Here is a 25,065-nt window from a genome sequence, read left to right as displayed (position 1 = left end):
TATGTTGAAACCTAATGCCCAAAGTGATGGTATTAGGAGGTGGGCCCTTTGGCAAGTGATTAGTCTATGAGGGTGGAGTCCTCATGATTGAGATTAGTGCTCTTACAAAAGAGACCCCAGAAAGCTACACAGCCCCTTGTACCATGCAAGCATATGGTGAGAAGACAGCCATCAGTGAGGAAGCAGGCCTTTACCAGACAACAAATATGCTGACACCAGGATCTTGGATGGACTTCCAAGAGAAATAAATTCCTGTTGTTTATAAGTCACCCACATTATGATATTTTGTTACAGCATCCTGAGTGGACTAAGACACTTTCATTTCAAGCCAGCAATCCTTTGCCCTTATTGTGATTTAATGTGCTGATAGAGCCATCCTGATTCTCCAGTTCATAACTAAAACTTGGTCTTTGACAGAGGAGTTAAATTCCCAAGGTAGCATTTTCTTCCTCGCTGGGCTCTTTGTTGACCAGTGTGTCTGATATTCGCCATCCTCATCTGTCTGTGAACTGTGGAGGAGCTAGTGTACACTCTGCCAACCCTAATGGCCTTTTTGGAGCCAGCAGGTAGATTCTGACTCATCAAGGTACCGCCACAGCCAGCCCAGACAGTCAGGCCAGGAGGCTCTCAAACAAAACAAGATCCGGCACTGTTCTTAAAGGGGCAGAGAAAGGCAGCCACCACTAGAAGAATGTGCTTTCACACAGATCCTGAAACAGACATAGACATATTGACTGCAAGTCAGCAGTCCTGAGCCCTCATTGTCATTTAAGGTGCTGAGGCAGCTGTACTGATTTTCTCCCATAACTAAAAAATTAGCCTTTGAACCAAACAGTTAAATTCTCAGGCATCACAAGATAACTCATAACTCAATGCCTTAGAGTCTGTTTTTATTTTTATAATATCCAAGGATATGTATATATTCAACAAATGAGTCTAAAATTACAAGAAATTAAACAACTTTGACGTTAAGAATTCAGCCAGTTAATAATCCTTGAGGCTTCTGTTTCTTTGTTCACAATTGGTAAGCATGTAAGCATGCAGCTTTTATACATTCAAGTGCACATTATCACTTCAGTTATTAAAAGTAAGTTGTCAAGGTCTGCTTCTTCTCTGTTAAAAAATCTATAATTAAGGCTTTGTTTATTTGCAAATACATAACCACAACATATAAAATAATTTTTAAAGGCTCTCATTCCTGAGTCATATATCATTTTGCTCTGAATTCCAATTTGTTCATGAACCATATTTTATTGTAAAATGAAGGCACTAATAATACTAATATATCCTGTACACCCACAGTTGTTCTGAGGATTAAATTGGACTTGGTTAAAAAGCACTTAGCACAGTGTCTGACACATATAAGCTTTCAATAACTGTGAGGAATTATTATTACTGTAGTTATAGTTGTATTACTATCATTGGGTTAAACTTTTCCCCAACAAGGTTTATATAACTAATTTCATCAATCCATCTTCATTTCTTCAATAGCCCAAAAATAAATTTCAACTTTCTAAATCAGTTTGAAATAGTCTAGTCTTATTATAGTTCTTTTTACCCAAAACTAATTAGTAGGTTTGCAAATAATAAAATCTCTTCATACTTTGGATCTTCAAGTGACTAAATCTCCAAAATGCAATAAAAATCATTATAAGCAATAACAAATATTTTATGATAAAGTTCATGAAGAGGTTGAAATAGTCATAATAAATTTATCTAAAACATGAGTGCAAATATTAACATTCCCTTAGGGAAAGAAAATGAATCTCTAATGCCAAGTGATTTCACCAGCCTAAAATTTTTTCTTACATTTATTTTATACTTTTAAAAAAATCCACTCTTCATATATCATCAGTTTAATGCTATGATGATTAATAGTTCATAAAACTCCAGATTTCTCTTAATGCTTTATAGATTCTGTATAATTAGCCTAGTAAATCACTGAAGTGAAGACACCAGAAAAAAATCTAATTATGGAAACTATGATAGCGAATGAGCCATTGGCCATTTCTTGATTGTAATCATTAAGCAAGTCTTTTCTGCATCCAAAAAGACCTAGGGACTAGCAAACATGTGTTTTTTTAATAACCATAACAAAAATAACTGGCCTTAATCACAGGGTTCTATTCTTCCTACAAACAGGCTGTGTTCTTTAGAGACTTCACAAAAATTTACTAAGAAGATATTCTTAACAAAGATGTATGGCCACAAGGCTATAGCCACCCTTGTTTATAGAGTCAGAGTAAGTGCCTGACTGCCTGTGTGTTTGGTTTCACAGGTGGTAAAAAAAAAAGCCCTACCTCACGCTCAGTAAGACTCAGTTCAGCATACATTAGTTAAGCACCTAATAAGTCCTAGATGCTATTTTGGTGCTAAATGTACTGAAATAAATATGACACTTGGTATCCCTGCCTTCCAGGTGCCTAGAGCCTAACGCCAGAAAAAAACTGTAAATAAACGTCACGACCTCGGTAACACACTGTGACAGAGGTCAACATAAATCACCCACACTCGCTACTGCCAGCTCATTAATGTATGAATTTTCCTTTAAAGAAATAAGCCTTTACATTGTATTAATAGAGATAAGATTTAAAATAGAAATAGCCCAAAAGAAATAACACAATGATAAAATCCAGACTCAGGCAAGGGTTTTAAAATCGTGCTTCATCAATTTCACTGCCTTGGGGGCTCTTCATCAATCAGAGCAACTTAGATCTTACCTGTTATACATATTTGAGCTGTTTCTCAATTTTATTTTGTAGGAAAAAAATTCCTTGGCTGAAAATAACAAACACACACCAAACAAGTAAAAAACAAGTGAAGGGCTAGGAGACAATAGTAACTTAGAAAGGAGAAGCAGTAGAGAGACGCTAGAACCAAGATCCTTTCATTACTTCTAGGGCCAAGAGTTGTAGAAGTTAGAAAGTGAAGAGATGCACTTTGAGAGAAATCTCAAATTAAATAGTTTATATTCAATTCTATTACTTGTAGGTGAAAAAATGTATTTCTAATTTCTTTTCAGAAAAAATTTAAAAACCAAGCAACATGCAAACTTCAAGTGGCATATGGCTATCATTTCCTAAAACCTATATTCAACAATTTTTCTATAACACATACTGTGTTAAGACCCAACTTTTCAGTTCCAACTTAAAGACATTCTGTTGTCTCTTACAATTTTTCTCACTTCTCCACTTTCTTTATTCTTTCTTTAGTGTCTTATATGCTGCAACAATAAATGATTAATAGGTGTCCTATATATACCTCAGAGAGATTTTACAATGTACTCCCTCACCAAAAAAAAAATCTCTATGTTAATATTTCTCAGACAGAGGTTGGGTTGCTAAGGAGTCGTAGGGGGATTCCAAGCTCATAGAAGCAAGACTTCAAATATAATTTAATTATGAGCATGACCCAAAGGCAAAATGAAACAAGAGAACATTCCTCCTCCACTTCCTGGATCTTTCTCCCTTTCTATCTTGAAAAATGTGCTGTAGTATCCAAATTGGAAGAGAGTTAAAGTGATCCACACAGCATTCTATTCGTAGTCCTGCTCAGAAGCCAGCTGGCCTGTATCATACACTGCCTGGGGTCACGGAGCCAAGGGGAGGGAACAGAGTGGAAAATCTTAATAATCTCAGCTCTATGGGCAGCACTATATGTTTCTCAATCATGCTACCTAAGCCTAAATTTAAGACTACTTGAAGTGTTGCCAAGTCTAGATCAGCTCTAAATGAAAAATATTGTGAGCTGCATTTGTAACTGAGTAATTTCAAGTAGTCATATTTTTAAAGTGAAAAGAGGTGAAATTAATTTTAATAACATATAATAATTTTTATAGAATATTTTATTTAAATAAAATATATCCAAATATTATCATTTCAACATTAATCAAAATTTAAAATTAAGGAGATATTTTGCATTCTCTTTTGTTCTGTCTTCAAAATCATGTATTTTGCACTTACATACATCTCAGTTCAGATGCTGATTTCTATCAGAAATACTTGATCTGTATTGATAAAACGTCCCACTAAGAAAATAGATTCACATACCCAAGTTGCCATAAATATGCTTAAAAGTTTTCCAATAATTGAATTTTTAGTTTTTATATTGAAATGAAAATGAATTAAAATTAAATACTCAGTTCCTTAGTTTCACTAGCCACATTTCAAGCACTAAATAGCCACATATGGCTACTGAATACCATGTCAGACAGCACATTAAAAGTTGCTATGGGGGGTGGGTATAGCTCAGTGGTAGAGTGTATGCTTAGCATGCACAAGATCATGGGTTCAATCACCAGAACCTCCATTAAAAAAAATTTTTAAGTTGCTATAGAGCTCTCAAAAATTGGCTATATTTAAATAAAGGGAATGATAAGTTCTTACAGGATGTGCCAATAAATTTAGTGTTTTGAGAGTTAATAACTAACAGGAGACTTTGCTTAAAGCAGTTGGTGCGTCGGGTACTGTGCACTGAGTTGGTAGGTGAGTGCAGATACTCACTTTCTGCTTTATCAGGCTCAGCCTCTGCAGCCATGGTAAGCAGTCAGGGTGATCCTTTCTTTTGAACGCTGGGCTCCAAGTCCCTAAACACAATTACATTAAGTAATTCAGTGTCAAATACTTTTATTTTAGCGACTTCTTTCACTTGCTCATGAAGAAATAGGATGAATAATGAAAACTTTTTACACATCGCTCCTTTGCTGTAAAACCTTCAATGTCTTCCCCTGCAAAAGACAATAATAACAACAGCTAGCGTTGGGTAGGGCTCTGTGGTTTATCAAGCGCTTATATACGTATTACCTTCCTGGTTCCAAACAAACCGACAGGCGCTCTCATCCCACTTTCAGCAGATCTGGCAATGGGAGCTCCGAAAAGTGAGGTAACTTGTCAATGCAAGCAGTTACTTAGTGGCAGGTACAGAACTCAAATCCAGATCTTTGGGCCCAAGTTCCTATGCAGGTCCATCTGATTTCTCACTATTTTCCAATTGATATCCAGTTAATCCCTGGCACATACCTTACACATTCTTGCCGTGAGCCTGCACACTTGAGCTTAGGTTTATGCTAGTTTTCCACTCAGAATGTCCTGTTCTCACCTCTATGTTTGTATCCTACCTATCCTTTGCATCCTTAAAGCACAGATTCAAATCCTGCCCACTTCATGATCACCCCCAGCCTCTAATGATCTGTTCCTCCCTTAAACTTGGTAATTATGTGGTCCATGCCTCTCACTTGAAATGTATCACATGCTCCTGTGTAAGGAGCTAAAAAGGCAAAGAATAGATGTAAACAGAAGTCTAATATTCCCAATTAAACTCCTACTGCCTTGAACCAAACAATACTTTATACCAGAGATACTCGACACTGGATGATTATTAGAGTTGCCTGGAGAGAGGGTGGGGAGTATTTAAAATATATCAATGTCTAGAGTGGGGCTTAGACATCTATATTTTTTAAAGGTTCCCGAAATATTTAAATACTTTACAGAACCCCACGGTGACTCTTGTTCTAAAACTCCAAGTATAACTGCTCATTTAGCTGACTAGATCATCAAACTGTGGTGAAGTATTTGAGACCTGTTAAATAATTTGGGGACTATTTGAGTACATCTGTAAGCCAGATTTGCTCTATGGAAGTCATGACTCTGTAGCCACATGCTCCTAGATAAAAAGCTACAGTACTTTTCCTCAGCTTCTACCCAGAGGGGGAAAAAACTATTGCAGTTAGAGTTTTAAAATGACAAATCTGGAACAATCAAAAATGATTAATTCTCAAATTGTCAGCCTTATATGGTGGGCAAGGGCATACACTATGTACCTCATCTGCCGAGCTGTACAAATGACTGGGATAAATCAAAAGACTGCACCTCCCTTAGCAATTAACAATCAGAACTCATCTTCTGGTCTGGCTTAATTACTGCCTTCTTTCCATTTAAATAAAAGAAGAAAATAAAGGTGTTTTGTGCTCCATCATGTTCGTGTTTTAATCTCCATAAAAATGGACTCTTCTCTGAGGCAGTTGGCTCCTCCACCTTAATTCAGTGTGCCAGGAGTGTCAGCCTGCATTAAATTGGCTGGCAAGCAAGATACCCCACTGTCCTTTTAATGCACAAAACTAGCCAAGCATCCTAAGGGGTGTTGGCATGGTAATGCCTCCACAAACCCGAGGTGATGGGGGACAACTGTGAGACAGGAACTAGGGGTGGAAGAAGGCCCTGGAGGATGGAACTGTTTAAAGATAAGCACACTGACACAGAATATCAGCAGATAGGGTCCCTCTCCACTTCAAGTCCCCAGCAGACAGTTATGAGATGCTGAGTCCCTCCCAATGCATTGATCAATTAAAATGTGCATATTTAGTGCCCAACCCGTGCAAAGAGAATGCTATCTATTTTGCAAGAAAAGACAAAAGCATATGTCAAATTTTTAAATAAAACGCAGACAACTATATGTTAGATGCCATAAGAAAGTCTGCGAGCTTTGTAAAATAAATCATATAAACCCGTGAGTGCCACGAGTTCTAATGAAGATGAGATCACTGAAGTCGGAGAAGGGAACCTAGGAAAAGTTCAAGAGAGACGGAGCTACACCTGGAAGGGTGGGTACAGGGGTAGCAGTGAAACGTTTATAATAGTGAAATAGTGAAAAACTGGTTCAGCAGAAGCATCAACCAGTTAGAACTGGATGCTGGCTAGCAAACCACTATGCTCCTGAGTCAGTCCTGAGGGGGTGAGACTGGCCCACGTAAGAGGAACAGAGAAGCAGGCAGCTGAGAGAATTAGCACAAGCAAATGCAAGGAGGTAAGAATAAATGTGGTTTGGGGGACAGCAAGTAGTAGGTCTATTTGATTTAAGCAGAGGGCTAAAATTTATACTGCTGAAATGGACAACAAAGATTTTGAACAGAGCACTGATATAATTAGTGTTCTGGAATTTAAATTCCAAAAAGGTAAGGGTTTTGGGTTTTTTCCTTGCTGTATTCCCAGGGCCTTGAACAGGGCCTCGCATGTAGAATTTCAAAAAATTTTTGAAATTTTTCCTTACTTACAGAATGGGAAAAAATATTTGCAAACCACACATCTGATAAGAGGTTAATATCCAAAATATATAAAGAATTCATGAAATTCATCAAGAGCAAAAAAAACCTCAATTAAAAGAAGGGCAAAGGACCTGAACAGACATTTCCCCAAAGAAGATATATGAAAGGCTAACAAGTACATGAAACATGTGCAACATCACTAATCATTAGGGAAATGCAAATTAAAACCACAATGAGATATCACCTCACTTCTACCAGAATGGCCATCATCAAAAAGATAAGAGATAATAAATGCTGGTGTGGATGTAGAGAAAAGGGGACCCCTGTACACTGCTGGTGGGATTGTAAACTGGTACAGCCCTTATGGAAAATAGTGTATAGAACCCTTAAAAAACTAAAAATAAAACTGCCATATGATCCAGCAGTTCCATTTCTGGGATTATATCCAAAGGAAACAAAAACACTAACTCAAAAAGATATCTGTACTCCCATGTTCATAGCAGAATTATTTGTAATAGTCAACACAGAGAAGCAACATAAGTGTCCATCAATGGATGAATGGATAAAGAAGTTGTGGTATATACACAATGAAATTTTATTCAGCCATAAAAAACTAAGAAATTCTACCAACTGTGATATGGATAGACCTTAAAGTCATTATGCTATGTGAAATAAGTCAGACAGAAAAAGAGAAATTACTGTATCATCTCACTTATACATAGAATCTAAAACAAACAAACAAACAAAAAACTTATAGAAAAAGAGACCAGACTTGTGGTTCTCAGATGCTGAACAGGGGGAGAAAATGGAGCAGGGGGACTGGAGGAAGGTGGCTAAAAGATGCAAACTTCCAATTATAGGATAAATAAGAACTAGGAATGTAATATACAACATGATGACTATAGCTAACAATGTTGAATGATATACAGGAAAGTTGTTATGAGAGTAAATCCTAAAAGTTCTCAACACAAGGAGAATTTTTTTTTCCTTTTTTTTCCTTTTTCTTTTTATTGCACATATATGAAAAAATGGAAAGTTATCTGAACCTACTGTGGGAATCATTTCACAGTATATGCAAATCAAATCATTATGCTATATGCCTTAAACTTATACAGTAATGTATGTCAATCATTTCTCAATAAAACTGGCAGTAAATAAATAGACAAATATCTGTGTAATGAGTAATTATGGCAACAGCATGCTAGACAGGGGTACCTCATGTCTCCTTGGACATATTTGTGAAAATGTCCTTTCACCTTTTCAGTAGATGCAACTTAAGGCTCTCCTAAATCAGGTTACAGGGATGCTAAAGATTTCTAATTCTATTTCTATATGGATATAAGGCAAACAGAATTAGAAAGAGTATTCCCCTACCTTATCTTCTTAGCTTGTCTTTCCAAAGATAGTCTTATGACTTCATCATGGTACCCTGTATAATTAGCCTGGGGGTGAAGAACTGCCCCATGGTATTCAGCAGGACTCAGGGAAACAAGTCATGGTACAGCGATCTAGACAGCCAGTTTCAGCAGTTGATCAATGAGAGCAAATCTTCATTTCCTACCCCTAATTTTCTCCCACTGTCCCTCTATCCAAATCCTCCTAGTTATCAATCATATGTTCATTCTCTTCACGTCTCTATGTTAGAAATTGTAGCTGTACCCACCCAGATGCTCAAGCCACAAAACTGATTCTTCCTGTATTTTTACCTACCACATCAAATCCATCAAGTTTTCTACATTTTAACTTCAAAATACACCTGCTTCTCCTCATCTTCCCTCTCCCAGACACTCTCTGAACAGACATCAGGTATGCTAGCAACAAACAATAGGAATGAGCAGAGAGAAAAGAGAGCAGGTAAACAAAACAAGAAAAAGTCCTAACTAGGTCCAATGTAACAGGGCCAATAATAGGCATCTATAATGAGTAAAAAGGTATACCAGATGGTAGAAGAATAAAAAATTCATAATTGCATAATTAAGATTATAAACCAAAGTAGTCAGAGGGCCATAAGATGGGTTAGAAAGAAAATACTCTTATGAACTCATGACCATTAATATCAGATAAGCTGGGATCCTGGGGAACACATTCAACAGCAGGAAGCACATGGAGTAACACTCCTTCTTGACACAAACCTCCCTCTGATTCTGTAATTAACTTTGGTTAATATATTTCTCAGAATCATGAAGTGGGTAGGAAGGGGACATAATTGAATCATTAGGATATTACTGCAGCTGACACAAACACCGGAGTCTCAGAACAGTATGGAGAGAGCAAACTTGTATTTCAGTTCTGATTCTGCCATTGGCCAAGTGTGTGATCTCCACCAAACTGCTTAACCTCACTGAATTCCACCTCCTTGTCAATAAGTGAAGGACTTAAAATAGACACACAGTGTAAAAAGAGCAGCTTCAACCTATGTTTAAAGGAACTCTTTCTAAGAAGTCAATGAACACAAGACAAAACCCTAGCTGTTCTGATTAAAGAGGTTCCCAGAGCCTTTCCCCATAGCACTTCCCCATCGCTCTTACCCACTCCAGCCCCAATACTCAGAGAAGTCCAGTCAGTGATTTCACAGATGCCTTCTGCATGTAGGAGTCAACTCTTTCACAGAATAGACGTTATGTTCTATTTCCTTGTGGGCTTATATGGACACTGACACTAATTAAGAGACTCCAAATACTCTTGGTTTTATATAAAATATTTAAATCTTTAAAGCACAAGAGAAAGTTATTAATTTCATTGCAGCTCTCAAGTCACTGAAAAGGATAAGCTAAACTGAAAAGACTCTCACATTATTCTTTAAAATGCTTTCAATACTCTTTTTAGCTAAAATACACTAATTGTTTCACCTTTTACCTAAATGTGTAAAAGAAAACTGGTCCCTCTGAGCCATATTCAATAAGCTATGGAGTTTTTCTGTGATCTTATCTTAGGGTTTTAACCTAGAGATGTGTAAAGTAGGATTTGGTGATACCTTGAAGGCCACTGAGAATCAAAGATTACCAACAGGAGGTGATGGGCTGGGGTGGATGAGAGAAGACTATCATTCCATGGTGGTGAAGTGAAGTCACTTGTCGGGAAAAGGGAAGCAATCAACGTCACATGGAGCCATACCTCAGTAAAGAGATCAGCTGCTAGAAGGAATTGAAATATTGAAATTTAGTCTTCCAAAACTATAAACACAAACAAAACAATACAATATAAACATTTTACAAATCTATGAAAAAGACAGACTATCTAATATAAAAGTTATGAAAAAGACAGACTATCTAATATAAAAGTAGGCAAATGACTGCAATAGACTCTTTGCAAAGGGAATTTCCTAATAGGAAATCAGATTGTGAAAAATGCTCAAAACACATCGGTCAGTCATCAAGGAAACACAGGGTAAAGCCACAAAAACCACCTACCCAAACAAATGGATTTAACACAATACTAAGGACTGAGAAGAATAGAGAGATATTGAAATAGTCAAACACTGCCTGCCAGGGTGTGAACAGGTAATCTTAGGAAAATATTTGGCAATACCTTCAAAACCTAAGTCTATACCTGAGTGTGTCCCAGCCCTCCCACTCCCGGCAGAAACACATTATAATGTGTACTGAAAAATACATAATAAGAATGATCATAGCTATACTTCAATAAAAAATATATATATACACACACAAAGAAAAAAATCATCATAGCAGCACCATTTTGTAACAGCTAAAAACTGGAAGCAGGCCAAATGTCCACTGATGGTAGAAAAGATACATAAATCACAATTTATTCATACAATGGAATGTCTCACAGCAGCAAGAATGAACTGCTATACACAAGACATAACTGATTCTCAAACACACAACCTTGGGAGAAATAAGCCAGCATATAGCACATGCTTTCATTAATACAAAGTTCAAAAACAGGCAAAATTTACTAATGGTAATAGAAAACAGGGCACTGGTGACCTTTGGAGAAAGACTGGTGTGTCTGAGGCAGGCACAAGGAAAGTCTTTAGGGTGCTGGTAATGCACTATTTTATCACTGGCTGGTAGTTAGACAGGTATGTTCACTTCCTGAACATTCCTTGAGCTTAGGATCTGTGTACTTTTCTGATTATATGCTATACATCAATTTAAATTTATTTAACAATAAATTTTAATTTTTAATTATTAGTTTTTCAAAGTAACCTAGTAAAACTCTGAAAACACTACCTTTGTCATTACAGGTAGTTTCATTTCTCCTTTTCTTACTCTTCCTCAAAAGAAATATGAAGCTTAGAGCTTCACTAAAAGTCAACAGTACCTATGCTAGATTGTAAGCCCTTCTATGTAAGAAACTAGTTTTTTTAATTTATGTTTTCCATAAGACAGAGCACATGGCTAGCCAAGCAATAAGTACCGCCAAAAAAGCAGTTGATATTAATTTCTGTAAGGAAGTCCTAAATTATTACAATCTGATTAATTTTTACATAATTCCTAATATTTATTTAGAAATCTCACTATTACTAAATTTTCCATGTAACTTGTCATGATTTTTTGCAGTGTGGCTAATGGACTTTGCTTGTTTAATTTTATGCACCTGCTTATCTTGATAGAAAGACCATAATTACCCAAATGAAAAAAGGAACTAATTACTTTGGTCCAAGATGAGTGCTAATCTCTTTCTCTCTCTCTCTCTCTCTCCCTCTCTCTCTCTCTGAATCTCTCTCTCTCTCTCTCTCTCACACATACACACACACACACACATACACACAAACTGGTTTTAGAAAAGTCCACATTATTTCACATTTTTTTCACCTCAAATCCCCATTCAGTCTTTGAATTCAACCTTCAGATGCAAGGGGCACTGGTAGACTGGTAGAGGTAACAGGAATAGTGAGATGAGACTTTTCTTGAATAAAATGTTAAATATGCTTCAAGTTGTCTTATCATAAATTTTTCAGGGATAATTTGGGTTAGAAACACAGACAGAACACGTGTCCAGGAGCAAAAAAAAAAAAAAAAAAGAGGGGAATAGTGCCTTATTTCTTAAACACTCTATTACATCAGAAATGCTTTCAAAATATCTTATGAAGATTTCTACGTCAATACAAGCAGTTATGCCTTCAATGATAATTGTGGCATGTTGTGACTGTTTTTCTTGTGATTTTCACAGATTAAAACAGTGCTGTTACAAAAGTACATTCTCTCAGCTATTAATCACACATGCCTTAAATAGAAGCCATTAACATTTTATAAATAACAATAAAAAGTGAAAACTTGATTTATAAAGCAATTCCCGCTGAGATATTTAGGACATTATATAAACAGTTAAAGACAACAATGAAAACACCATAAAGTTAATTACCACAAATTAAACAGAATAAATTAAGGGCCACAACTGTTAAACTGCTGCATTGGAGTTTTGCTCTGCTCAGAAATACTAACTGATGTTAAAGAATTAGATATAAAAATTGGAGAAAAATCATGAAATTTTGTAAATTCTGGCATCTACTTCAGATGTCTTCTTTCTTGATGGCGCTGTAAAAACTAGCTAATAGTAAAGGGCAATGAAATGGTTTTGGAGAGCTTACATTTAAGGGACAGGTTTAAATAATATAATTTTTAACTTGGAAACAATCTTAGTTGTCATCTTTAGCCCCTCAACTTACAGAGGAGGAAACAACAACACAAGGATGTAAACAACTTGTTTGTGAAAGAACTGAAACCAGAATTCGGTCTCCTGACTCCTGATAAAGCACAATTTCCCCTGATAAAATTCCTTCCAAAAAACAGTATTTCCCCTCCATGAATTCTCTCACAACTTTACCTTCTATCTCCTCTCCGAATCAGATTTTTTTCCCCTACTTTGTTCTAACGGAGACAGTATAACATCATGGTGAAGAGCAAAGACGTTAGGCTCACGTGGGCCTGGGTTCAAGTCCAAACTTCACTTCACCACTTTCTAGTCTCTGACCCTAAGGTCTCACAGAACCAATTCATCACAGTTTGCCTAAGACTTTCTTTGTTTTAAAGCTGAAGGTCTTGAGTCCTGGCAGCCACCTCGGTCCCAGATAAATTAAGACAACTACCTATACTTAATTCTCCAAGCCTGAGATCTTTTATCTGTAAAATGTGGACAATAAGAATTCTCACACCTCATAGTGCTGCTAAGAGACCAAATGAATCAAAGTATGAAAACACTTAGCACAGCACTCAAGCCTGGACCACAGAAAGCACCCATTTGCATATCAGTCACTTCTCCTGATTTAAAAGTAGTTTAAAACAAAAGTGATATGTAAAGACAAGAGAGAATGAGTTTTCTGAGAAACAAGACAAGCAGCAGACTTGTGGATTGTGGGACAGCATAAAAAGAAAAGAACATTAAGAAGGAAGGTGAGTGCTTCAAGGCCACATTGGTCAACAGAATCAAACAAGAAAGGAGGGAGTTCCCAGACTCACAGACATAGAATCCAAACTTGTGGTTGCCGGGGAGGAGGGGGGGAGTGGAAGAGACAGACTGGGAGTTTGAGATTTGTAGATACTGACTGGTATATATAAAATAGATAAACACGTTTATACTGTATAGCACAGGAAAATACATACAAGATCTTGTAGTAGCTCACATTGAAAAAGAATATGAAAATGAATATATGTATATTCATGTATGATTGAAAAATTGTGCTGTACACCAGAAACTGACACAATATTGTAAACAGACTATAACTCAATAAAATAATAATAATAAAAAAGAAACGAGGGAGTTCCAGGGCCATGGAAGGGCTTAATTTGTACTCCTGAGTCTATAAATATATGTAAATCTCTTCTACAAAGGATTAAAAGAAAAGAAAGAGGACGTGAGAATAAAGGATAAATAGGTACAATATTTTATCTACTGCCTGGTATACCTTTAGAAACATGAAGAATCCCCAAAAGAGCCAAAAATGCCCACAACTGCCACATCACTGATGGATACAGTACCACAGCTACCATTTATATCATTCTGAAAAGACTAACACATGGAACAAAAAATATGAAAACACATATTTTTTTCTCACCAATATCTAATCGAAAGCTTTTCCCTATGGAATGAAACAGGCATAAATAAGGTAGGGGTGTACTTTCAGTCATCTTCAAGACCAGAAACAGAAAATAAACACAGGGTGGTGAGGGAATTGAAGCTGTGAATGCTGCCCCAGCTCCTCCACACAGGCAGAGGCAACCTGGAGTTCAGCTCCAGTGGTATACCCAGCACAATTCCTAAGTGAAGCAGGAGATCGGGGTCAGGCCCTGCTAAAAACCACTGAACTTTCATTCAATGAGAGGCAGAAAATAACAACTTTCAACTGTTGCCTGGGGAAAGGGCTTACCATAAGCTCCATACTTGGAGAGGCAAAAGATACACACGTATCTCACCACTAGGACCTAGGCTCACCATCCACGGGCTCAGAGACAGGAACTGAAATACCAATATTACAGGAGCAGGAGCCCCAAGGGTCCAATATAAGACGTGGTTCTGGAATGGGAAACGAAGTGGCAGCTATAATGCTGTAAATCAGAAAGTGGTGAAAGTAGAAGTAAACAAAATACAAAAATACAATAAAAATTCCTACTTTCACATAAGCTGAAAATTATTATAAAACACATGTCCAAAACTAACACTAGGAAAGACAGCCAGTAAAATCAGCAATTCAGATAGTCATTAACTCCACAGGAAACAATATGACTATGAAACAAAAATGAAAGTAATAAAAATATGAAAAAGAATTTAAAATAAGGGGGTTAAGACTTCATCAAGAGACAGAGGAGAAAATAAAATTCCTACAAAAGATATGAAAATATGAAACAAAGTAGCCAGAAATAAAACAGGGATATTAAAAAAGAAGCAGAGCCCTTGAAATAAAAATACATTCTTTGAAAAAAATTTATAAGCTCCACGTACAGAGTAAAATCTAGACTACACACAGTATAAGAGAATCAGTGAACGAAAAGATACTACTGAGGAACTTCCCAGAAGCCAGCAAGAAGAAATATTGATAAACTGATGAAATAACAATTAAATGATAAAAAAGGTAGATTAGAAGGTCCCAACATGTGTATAAAGGAAGTTCCAGGAAGAAAGGAAAGGAGGAAAAACAACATTTGAAGTGTCAGTATTGAAAAATGTCATGAATCTTGAGATTGAAAGTACACTCCAGATGCCAAGGAAGAAGAAATGAAATAATAAATCCACATCCAGACACTCCCTAGTGAGCATCAGGAATGAAAAGAGTCGTCCGTGCGCCTTGTCTCTGATTTCTGTCTTCCCTCTAGAACCCACTCTCGTCAGGCTTTTGCCCTTGCTACTTCGTCTAAACTGATTCTAACAGGCTCTGTGATGCACCACCCAGAGCCCCCTGAAGAACTTCCTCCCCAGCTGCTGGAAATGCTACCAGAAGACAGCCCTCAGCTATGACTCTCCCTTAGACTGGACTGGCTCTGAAGTCACCTTGTCCAAAATCACGCCCCTGTTGAAGGCAGCCCACTTTCAGTGACTAGTCAACAAGAGGTTTATTCAGGTCCAGACACCTCGTCCCAATTCAGGCAACTCTGAAGGGGCACCTCAACATTAGAGCTCCCCACGGGATGCGCTGAGGCCTTCACTAGACTGCCTCACAGACCAGCTTCTCCAGCTCCTGCCTCCTTTCCTTCCCTTCCCTTCCACAGATGGCGATTCCAAAACACTTCCTTACAAACCTCTTGCTCATCTCCATCTCAGAGTCTACTTCCTGGGGAATACAACCTTTTATCAAGGTCAGTGATGATCTTCATGCTGTTAAATCCAATTGTCAATTCTTAATATTCTTAGTCCTGATCTTAGTTCACCTATAAACAGCAATTTACATATTTTATCACTCACTCCTTCTTGAAATATTTTCTGCATTTGGTTCCTAGGAATCCCTGCTGTCCTAGATTATCTCTTACCTCCTCCTACGGATCTTTTGCTGGTTCCTCCTCAACTCATTGACCTCAAAATATCAAAGTGTCCCAAGGCTCAAACCTTGAATCTCTTTTCTACCACATATATTTACTTTGTTATTTCATCCATGGCTTTAAATGCCAATCTCTATGTTGATGATTCACAAATATGTATTTTCAAACTGGTCCTCTCCCCTTGGTTATTTCACATTTCCATTTGGATGTCATAAGGCATCTCAAATTTTATATATCAAAACTGAGCTTCTAATCTTCCTACAATAATTTTCCCAACCTCAGCAAATGACATCTCCACTATTCTGGTTACTGAGGGCAAACTATCATCCTTGACTCTTCTCATTTTTGTACATTCCATATCCTATTCATAAGCAAATCCTGTCAGCAATATTTCCAAAACATTCAGAATCTGATAGCTTCATACCACTTTTACTGTTAACACTCTAGTCCAAGCCATCATTCTCTCCCACCTGGATTATTAGAGCAGCTTCTAACTGGCCTGATTCTAACCCAGATCCACAACCCAGCAACCAGAGTTATCCCACTAAAACCTAAGTCAGCATACCCTCCATTCAAAATCCACTGATGACTTCTAGACTCTGTAAAGATGAAGTCCTTACAATGGTTCACACAGCCCTACCTTATCTGTTACCTCACGGACATCATATGTACCCCAGTCCCTTGCTTACTTTCCTGGAGCTACACTGCTTTCCCTGGGCCTCTGGTCTGGTCAGGATTGCCCTCACCTCAAGACATTTGCATTCGCTCCCTGCTCTGCCTAAACTGTTCTTCTTTCAAACTGCCACAAGGTACCAACCCCTCACTTCTTGCAGGTGTATACTCAAATGTACCCTCTGAGTATGGACTTCACCAGTCATCCACACATAATAGTGACCTCACCTCCCACAACTCTCCCTAACTCCCTCCTTGGTTTGTTTTCCTCCTTAGCAAACTGTGTGCTTTCCTTATTTATTATCTGTCTCTCCATGGCAGAGACAACTAGCTGATCCCCAAATATGTCTTCTCTTCTTCCTGGGCCCATAGCCAAACTACCTTCCCCAGGTACCCTTGAAGTCAAATGTGAACAAGTGACTGAGTTCTAACCATGAGAATGTGGGCCAAAGCGAAAAGTGCCACTTCCATGCCAGGCCTTAAAAACCTCCCAGGCGCTCCTCCCTGCTCTTTTCCCTCCCCGGCTGCTAGAATGTTGGTGACTCCAGGACAGCATTAAAATTAAATGTTAGAGATGGCAGAGCCACAAGGAAAAAGAAGCCTGTATCTAGAGAGTTGCCTAACTAGGAACATTCATAAGAGACAGTTTGACAAATAAGACATAAAATTGCAAGGCATTAAATCAGTAATAATCAGGAGTTTCATTTATTATAGTAGCTAGTTTTACTCACTTGCTAGACTATAAGATCTACAAGTGCAGGGATTTTTGACTGCTTTGTACACTGATGCATCCCCAGTGTCTAGAACATTAACTGTCAATCAATACACATTTGAAGGGAATACATAATGAATAGAAAACTTGAATTCCCACACATAGAAAAGCTAGGCTATCAACTTTGACAAAACCTCTCATCAGCAGTGATAGCTGACAGAAGACAAACAGTATCTTAAAACATGTGAGGGAAAATAACAATAAATATAAAATTCAAAATCAATCTAAACTACCATGCAAAACTGAAAACAAAATACTTTTAGAAACACTAGGTCTAAGAAATCTCTCTCTCTCTCTCTCTCTCACACACACACACACACAGATCCTCCCAAGATGAGATAGTAAATGACATACTTCAGTAAGGAGAAAGTGAGCCCAAAAGGAATAAATAGAATGCAAAAAAGAAAACAGTAAGCATAGAAATTTGATAAAGTACATTTGTAAATTTAAATTAACAATTACCTGTAAAAACTTATAAAAGTAGTTAATATGAATTTTTTCATGTGGAACTAAAATTTAAAATACAATAAACAGGGTGGAGGAAGGGACGAGACAGAAAGGAGCAGTTTTTAGTACACTAAGAGTCCAGTGTCCTGATCTTGCTTGGGAAGAGAATAAATACATCGAGTAATTTTTTAAGAGAACATTAGCAACAAATATTTTCACTAACATGTCAAGGATAACTCTAATAATATGTAACTATAATATATAGCTCTCAAACTATCAGAAGAATCATATAGTAATTATTGAAAATTTTTTTCTGTCACATGAAATGTCTCAATAAATGTTAAATATTTGAATAATACAATTATTACAAACTAGCAATAAAGATAGTTTTTTCTAAAGTATATTCCTGAACAACTCATTGATTAAAGAATAGGTCAAAATGGAAATTATGAAATATTTAGAACAGGAGTAGTTGAAAGCATAACAAATTTAACAAATTAAACCCGTGAGATGCAGGCAAAGTAGTAATTTCCATTGCCTTAAATGTATTTACTAAACAAAATAAGAAATACTAAAAATAGTTAAACATTCTACTTTAACAGATATAGAGCAAAAACTTGTTAAATTCAAAGAAAGTAGAAGAAAGAAATCAATGGAGATGAGAGCAAAAATGAATGGAATAGAAAACTGCAAAAAATGAAACAATAGAGATTGTCAACAAAAATCAAGAGCAAGTCCTTTGGAAACATTGACAAAAGCCTCTAGGTACCACAAAAAGAAAAGAGAGGGAGAGAAAGGCAGGCAGGTAGGGAGGCAAATAAGCAATGTTAGGAAGCCTGAAGGAAAAGGTTGAAGAAGCTGGGGAGAAAAGTCTAGATTTGTTAGGGTGCTGGATGGAGCAAACTGGCCCAGGTAAGACAGGACAGTAAGGAAGGCTCAAACGTCCAAGAGCAGCAGCATGGTACTGAGTCTTACAAGAAAGAAGAAACCACAGAGAATGAGGGGAAAAACTGCACAGAGCATGAAATGCACTAAAGGGAGAGGCAAGTGACGAACAGCATAAGGGAACCATATGCTAGCTCTTTGAGTGTGTTCCTTTCTAAGGGAAAAGCTAGCATTACATAAAATAAAATCAATTTAGAATAAAATGACTTTATTAAGAACTATTCATACAAAATTAAAATACTGTAGCAGAAGGCTGGGAGTAAACTTAATTGTTCTTTTATACATCTGAATAGCTCATTACCAGAAATCAAGGTATTCATTAAGAAAGCATAGCCTATCTTCCTCCAGAGAAGAATCCCTAATCTAACTACCCACCAAGATCCGGGGCCTGACTTCATGTGCTAGGAAACACCTTTTAGGTAGGAAACACTGATTATTTTGTTTCATTTTTATTAAATAAAAATCTTATTAGCTAAAATTTACATAAAAACTACCAATGAACTCAGTGCATTTTATTTATATAATTTACATGAATGTATGTATTTATTTCTGACCACTTCAGAGATATATCAAGACAGAAATATAGCAAAAACACAGTTTACAGGTAAAATTGTGAAGTCAGTCAAAAAAAAAATAGAAATCAGTGTTCACCTAGATATTCCTCTAGAAATGTTCTTCCCCTTTGAGATATCCTTTCCCTGCACAGGGCTCTCGTATTGTGCTCGCAGGCTTTTTTATTTTAACAGGTGAAAATATATCAAGGTTCTGGTCACTTGCCTTTAAGGAATATGTATATAAGAAAATATCAGATATTAGCAGACAGAGAATTTTGTTTAGTCTTTGTAAAACAAACTTTTCCTGTATCCCTAAAATTACAAAATATAGAATCACTACTATTCTGTCAATTCCCTGGCCCAAAAATGCCTATGCTACATAGACCAGGATGTGAAATTGAACAAGAATATTTAGAGCCAAATAAATAATACATAATTCAGCTCTTCCTTCACACATGACCTTATTTCTCCATACCAAAAAAAAAAAAAAATCATAACAATCTCCCTGGATCTATAATATATAATATATAATCATGGATCTATTCATGGTCTTCTTTTAATCAAAGTGTCAGTGTCTACAAAATAATATAATAAAAAATAACCCAAAGCCACAAGTCCAATGCTAAGTCCCAATGCTCTCACTACACAGGTGCAAGCATCTCCTTTACCATTCCCACCAGCATAACTAGCTTTCCTCCTTCCTCAGTTTTGCTCATGTTGCTTTCTACATCCAAATATCAACTCCCCTACTTCCCAAAGAGCAACCAACTTTGATTTTCCTTAGCAGAACATATCACATGTCTCCTCCTCCACAAGGTTTTCTCCTTATCCTCCACATCGGGACTCTTCCTTCTCTCCTAATAATCCCATAGTACCTACACTATCTCTGGTTTATGACACTTGTCTTGCTAAAGCTTATACTATGGTTATTTGTGTGTTAATGTTATTTCCCTCACTATACAGCAAAAGTCTTAAGGAAAATATTCCTGTCTGAATTATCATAATATCCCTTACAGTTCCTATGAAAATTCTCTAAATATAAGTGTTCAAAAATTATTTGTAAAATAATTAAGTGTAGCAACAAGTTACAGTGATTATATTAGAAGTACAAAAATCCAGTTCCCCGGAAATATATGTATCCAAAAAAAGTTCAGCTGCTGACTTCTTGTATCACATAATCTCTTTTCTGGGGCCCCAATTTTTCAAATACATAGCATTAATTAATAACAGAAAAGCATTTAACTTATAAAATTTATGAAAAGATAGTTATATGCTACATAATGTGAAAATTAAGTACCTAAAAACTAAAGTAGATGTTATTTATATGAATTTCCAAGAAGCAGCCTGGTAGCTTACAGTAAAGAACTGAGGAATTGATCTCCATTAATAAGGCTGAATTATTAGTTGGGACAGTATAGGTAAAGAGATAACACTTTGAGAAAGTGAAAGCATGAGAGCAAGATCTCACAAATTTTTAAAAATATAATAAAAGATGTAAGTTCCCAAAATAATCTTCATGATTAAAGGACAAAAGATCTAGACATTATTCTTCAGGAGAAAAAAAAAAAAGACTGAGGCAGCAGGATAGTGGTAATCACATTTAGGAAGGACAGACTAAACAATGAATCAGTCTAGCCAAATAAGAAGTATAATTCCAATGGCATTTTTCATTAAAATAGAACAAACAACCCTAAAATTTGTATGGAACCACAAAAGACCCCAAACAGCAGAAGCAACTGAGAAAGAAGAACAAAGCCAGAGATATCATGCTTCCTGATTTTGAATGATACTACAAATCTATAGTTATCAAAACAATATGATATTACCATTAAAAAGAGATACATAGATGAATGGAACAGAACAGAGCCCAGAAATAAAACCACACATAGATGATCAATTAACTTACAACACAGGAGCCAAGAGTCACATGCAAAATAATGAAACTGGACCACTATCTCACACCATCCACGAAAATTAAACCACAATGAGATATCACCTCACACCTGTCAGAATGGCTGTCAACAAAAATACAAAAAGTAAGTCTTGACAGGATGTGGAGAAAAGGGAACCCTTGTGCACTGTTGGAGGGAATGTAAATTGGTGCAACCACTATAGAAAACAGTAGGAAGTTTTCTCAAAAAGTTAAAAATAGGACTACCATATGATCCAGCAATTCCATCTGTGGGTATTTATCCAAAGGAAATGAAAACACTAACTCAAAAAGATATCTGCACCCCTACATTCACTGCAACATGATTTACAATAGCCAAGATATGGAAGCAATCTAAATGTCCATAAATCAGTGAACATATACACATAAACACACATAACAGAACATTATTCAGCCAAAAAAAAAAGAATGAAATCTTGCCACTTACAACAATATGATGGGCCTTGAGGGCACTATGCTAAGTGAAATATTCAAGTCAGACAGAGAAAGACAAATATTATGATCTCACTTAGAGGAGGAACCTAAAAATTTGAACTCATAGATAGAGAGAGCAGATTGGTGATTGTCAGAGGCAGATGGTAGGGAGTGGGTAAAAGGAGTGAAGGGGGCCAAAAGGCACAAACTTCCAGTTATCAATTAAACAAGTCCTAGGGATGTAATGTACAGCATGCTGACTATAGTTAATAATATTGTATTGTATATTTTAAAGTTGTTAAGAGAGAGTAGATCTTAAAAGTTCTCTTCACAAGGGAAATTGCAATTATGTATGATGATGGATGTTAACAAGACTTACTGTGATCATTTTATAACACATACAAATATCAAATCATTACATCATACACCTGAAACTATCATAATGTTATATGTCTAAATCTCAATTTTAAAAGAGAAGTAATAGTTAGACGCACTAGGATAATTTTAAGTAAAATACCTAGAAAAACTGCAGTGATTATTTTTAAATTGTACCCAATAACTTACTACGACAAAGGTTGCAGTATTTCTATATTGTAAAGGTGCCTTGATGTCGTAGGCTGTATTCATCTGGCCCTCTCTGTAAGACAATCAATGCCAGTAAGGAAATTAAATTTAATTGCCTTGTTATTTAGGTATAGTTTTAGGTACAGTTTCACATGAGGGATTAAAAAATAATTTCTAGTTCAGATTAATTTATATAAAACCTATTCAGTTATAATTCAGGGATAAAGCTCTCCACAGACCTCTACCAATCTCTAACAGGCAAATCCCCAAAGAGCTTTTTATTTAAATCACATTTCTTAATTACTCTCAGTAGGGGTTCCCAGAAATCTTAATCCCTTTGCCATGTAGCAATTTTCTATAGCAGCTTTAGTAAAAATGTTAAATTTAAAAATATATGCACGACTGGGATATTGTGCTGTACACCAAACACAGACACATTGTAATTGATTGTACATCAATAAAAATGTATACATATACATGGAGTGCTTACACACACATACACACACACACACACACACACACACACACACGGCCAAGTCCATGCTCTGGTAACACCACCTGAAGTTAAATAACAAAAGCTTTTGAGTACATTCAATGAGTGAAGTTTAAATATAATTAAATTTAACCTGATATTGGCCTTTATCCTCAAAATATGATCTTCCTATTTATACTGTCCATCACTAGCACTGTCATCAGAAAGGAATAACATGTACAATACATTAGGCTGCTGGTGTACAATATAGCAAGATTGACAACAACAAGAACAAACAAAAAGACATTTGCAATTGCTGCACAATGTCACGTTTTTCCATGCCAAGTTTGGGTGTAGATGAAAATACATGGAAGAGGTAGGATTTTAAGAGGCTCGTGAAGGAAGAAAAGGGGCTTGGAAAAGCACAAGAGCCAAAGTGTGTTTCTCCCCTAAACTGGAACATCAGAGAGAATCTCAACAAAGATTTGTAAAATTTAAAAAAAATCGTGTATGAAGCCCCCAGGGTATGATCTTTGCCATGCTAAACCCTTCAGAACATGATTTTATTGAAGACTCAAATAATGTTCTGCACTTAGTACTAATAATTTCCATTTCTTAGATAAAGACATTGAGGTTTGGATAGGTCCAGTAACTTCTTCAAGACCAAAGAGCTAGAGGTGGCCAAGCCAGGGTTCAAGCCAGGACTTGAAAACTCAAGCTTTTAAACACTGGGCATGCTGCTTCTTATTATGAAAGGAATGAAGGGAAACTTCTACAGAAAGATGCAATGCCTAAAGAATCAGAAATTTTTTTTTTAACTTGGTAAAATCTGTGCAATGGGGAAAAGGAGTAGAGAGCAGAAAATACTTGGGGGTGTTGATGGAAGAGCTGAGGAATATGCCCTATTTGCCAGGGGAAAAAAAACATATTTTCATCAAAACAAAATCCAAATTTACCTTGTAACCAAAGTGCCAGCACTCTGGCAATGTTAAATGAGGATGCTGCTGTATCCCGTAGTGCAGAAACAGGCACTACAGATATCACAGCTAGATAAAGGCATTACATCCTACAAGTAGTTTCTTAACAAAAATAACAAGTCCCAAACCACACTGCTCTGGTCAGCCATAGTTTGGATTATTTACCTAAAATTTTATACTTAAGTTTTTACTACTGGAACCTTAGCTCACACTCGTTAGAGGCATTGCTTTAATGTTCATTTCAAACTGAATGTTATAGAAATGAGGAAGAACACAGTAAGAGTATAGAGTGATGTTTGGGTCTGCCACCAACCTAGAAAATGACAGAGAGGAGTGCAGTTGACAGCTGCTAAACATAGGGAAGAAATAACCTTTCCCCTACCTAACCACTTCAAACCCACTTTAAACAAATGAAAAGTACCAAAAAATAAATTTCTCCAAGAAATTTCTTTATAAAATTTAGATTATGACTGAACACTTATGTACCTTCAGTGTTGCCAAGTGCTGGGTCAGAGAAACCAAGGGAGGTCAGAATCTTTCTAGAGAGGTCTTAGCTTAGAGGAAGTGCTCTCAAGGAGACAAAGAATAAGGATGGTATTCATTGTTTTGAAGTAGGAGAAAGCAGATACTGACCAAGATAACACAGCATGAGAACTACAAGAGAGAAATGAAAGATGAAGTAATTTTGAAAACAAGAAGAAAAAAGATGAAGAGTTCTGTGTTAACCAATATTTTTGCATTTCTGTAATTTGCTGAAAAATCACAGAGCATTTACTATTTTGCAACCATTACCCATAACTGGCAGAATTATTATGAATAAATCTTGGATTAACAAAGACGTCTGATGAAAATATGAAATCCAGTGGGTCCACAAAGGTAGAGGATTTGGTTCTTAGGTTTGCACATCAAGAAATTCACTAAATACAACTTTCTGATTTTTACACTTAGTATCACTACTCCTACTCTTTCCACATTAATAGAAAAATGCTGTAAAAGAAAGGAATTAATGTTGACCCTAAAAATAATAATCATAATTTTTGTCACTTTACCTAGGGCTAAGTGAAATATTTCACCTATAATATTAACAAAAACAAATATTAGATTGCAAGATAATATATAAGGAATGAACACATTTTGTAAAAAAAAATGTATATTAATAAATCTGCAATGCCATTTCATGATTTTTTTATTTTTATTTTCAAATTTTCCTAAAAACAACATGCATTGATTGCTCATATAATTTTTAAAAGATGGCATAGGAAGAAGTAAAATCTAATGAAATGATTTTATTAACCAAAATCATGTATCACCAAAATGGCAATTCA

General features: G+C 36.3%; 1 protein-coding gene across 19 annotated transcripts in view; it reads right to left on the bottom strand.

Moving 5' to 3' along the window:
* The window catches only part of IQCM (IQ motif containing M), a 480,596-nt gene that overhangs the window by 332,450 nt on the left and 123,081 nt on the right, over positions 1–25,065 (bottom strand). For 8 of the 19 annotated variants that reach the window (XR_012079786.1, XR_012079787.1, XM_072975871.1 and 5 more), the window contains 2 exons: positions 10,014–10,173; positions 4,503–4,726 (listed from right to left, as the gene is read on the bottom strand). Coding sequence is in view for 17 of the 19 variants with exons in the window: in XM_072975871.1 (XP_072831972.1) it covers positions 4,503–4,536 (34 nt within the window). In the remaining 2 variants the exon portion in view is untranslated. Of the gene's footprint in view, positions 1–4,502; positions 4,727–10,013; positions 10,174–22,291; positions 22,365–25,065 lie in introns of all 19 variants that reach the window. The other 11 variants (XM_072975878.1, XM_072975881.1, XM_072975864.1 and 8 more) reach the window with 7 other exon arrangements.

This window comes from Vicugna pacos, chromosome 2, assembly GCF_048564905.1.
Source record: "Vicugna pacos chromosome 2, VicPac4, whole genome shotgun sequence".
In the NCBI taxonomy this organism is placed as follows: domain Eukaryota; kingdom Metazoa; phylum Chordata; class Mammalia; order Artiodactyla; family Camelidae; genus Vicugna; species Vicugna pacos.
Note: the sequence above shows the minus strand (reverse complement) of the source record. Positions and strands in the feature narration are given on the sequence as shown.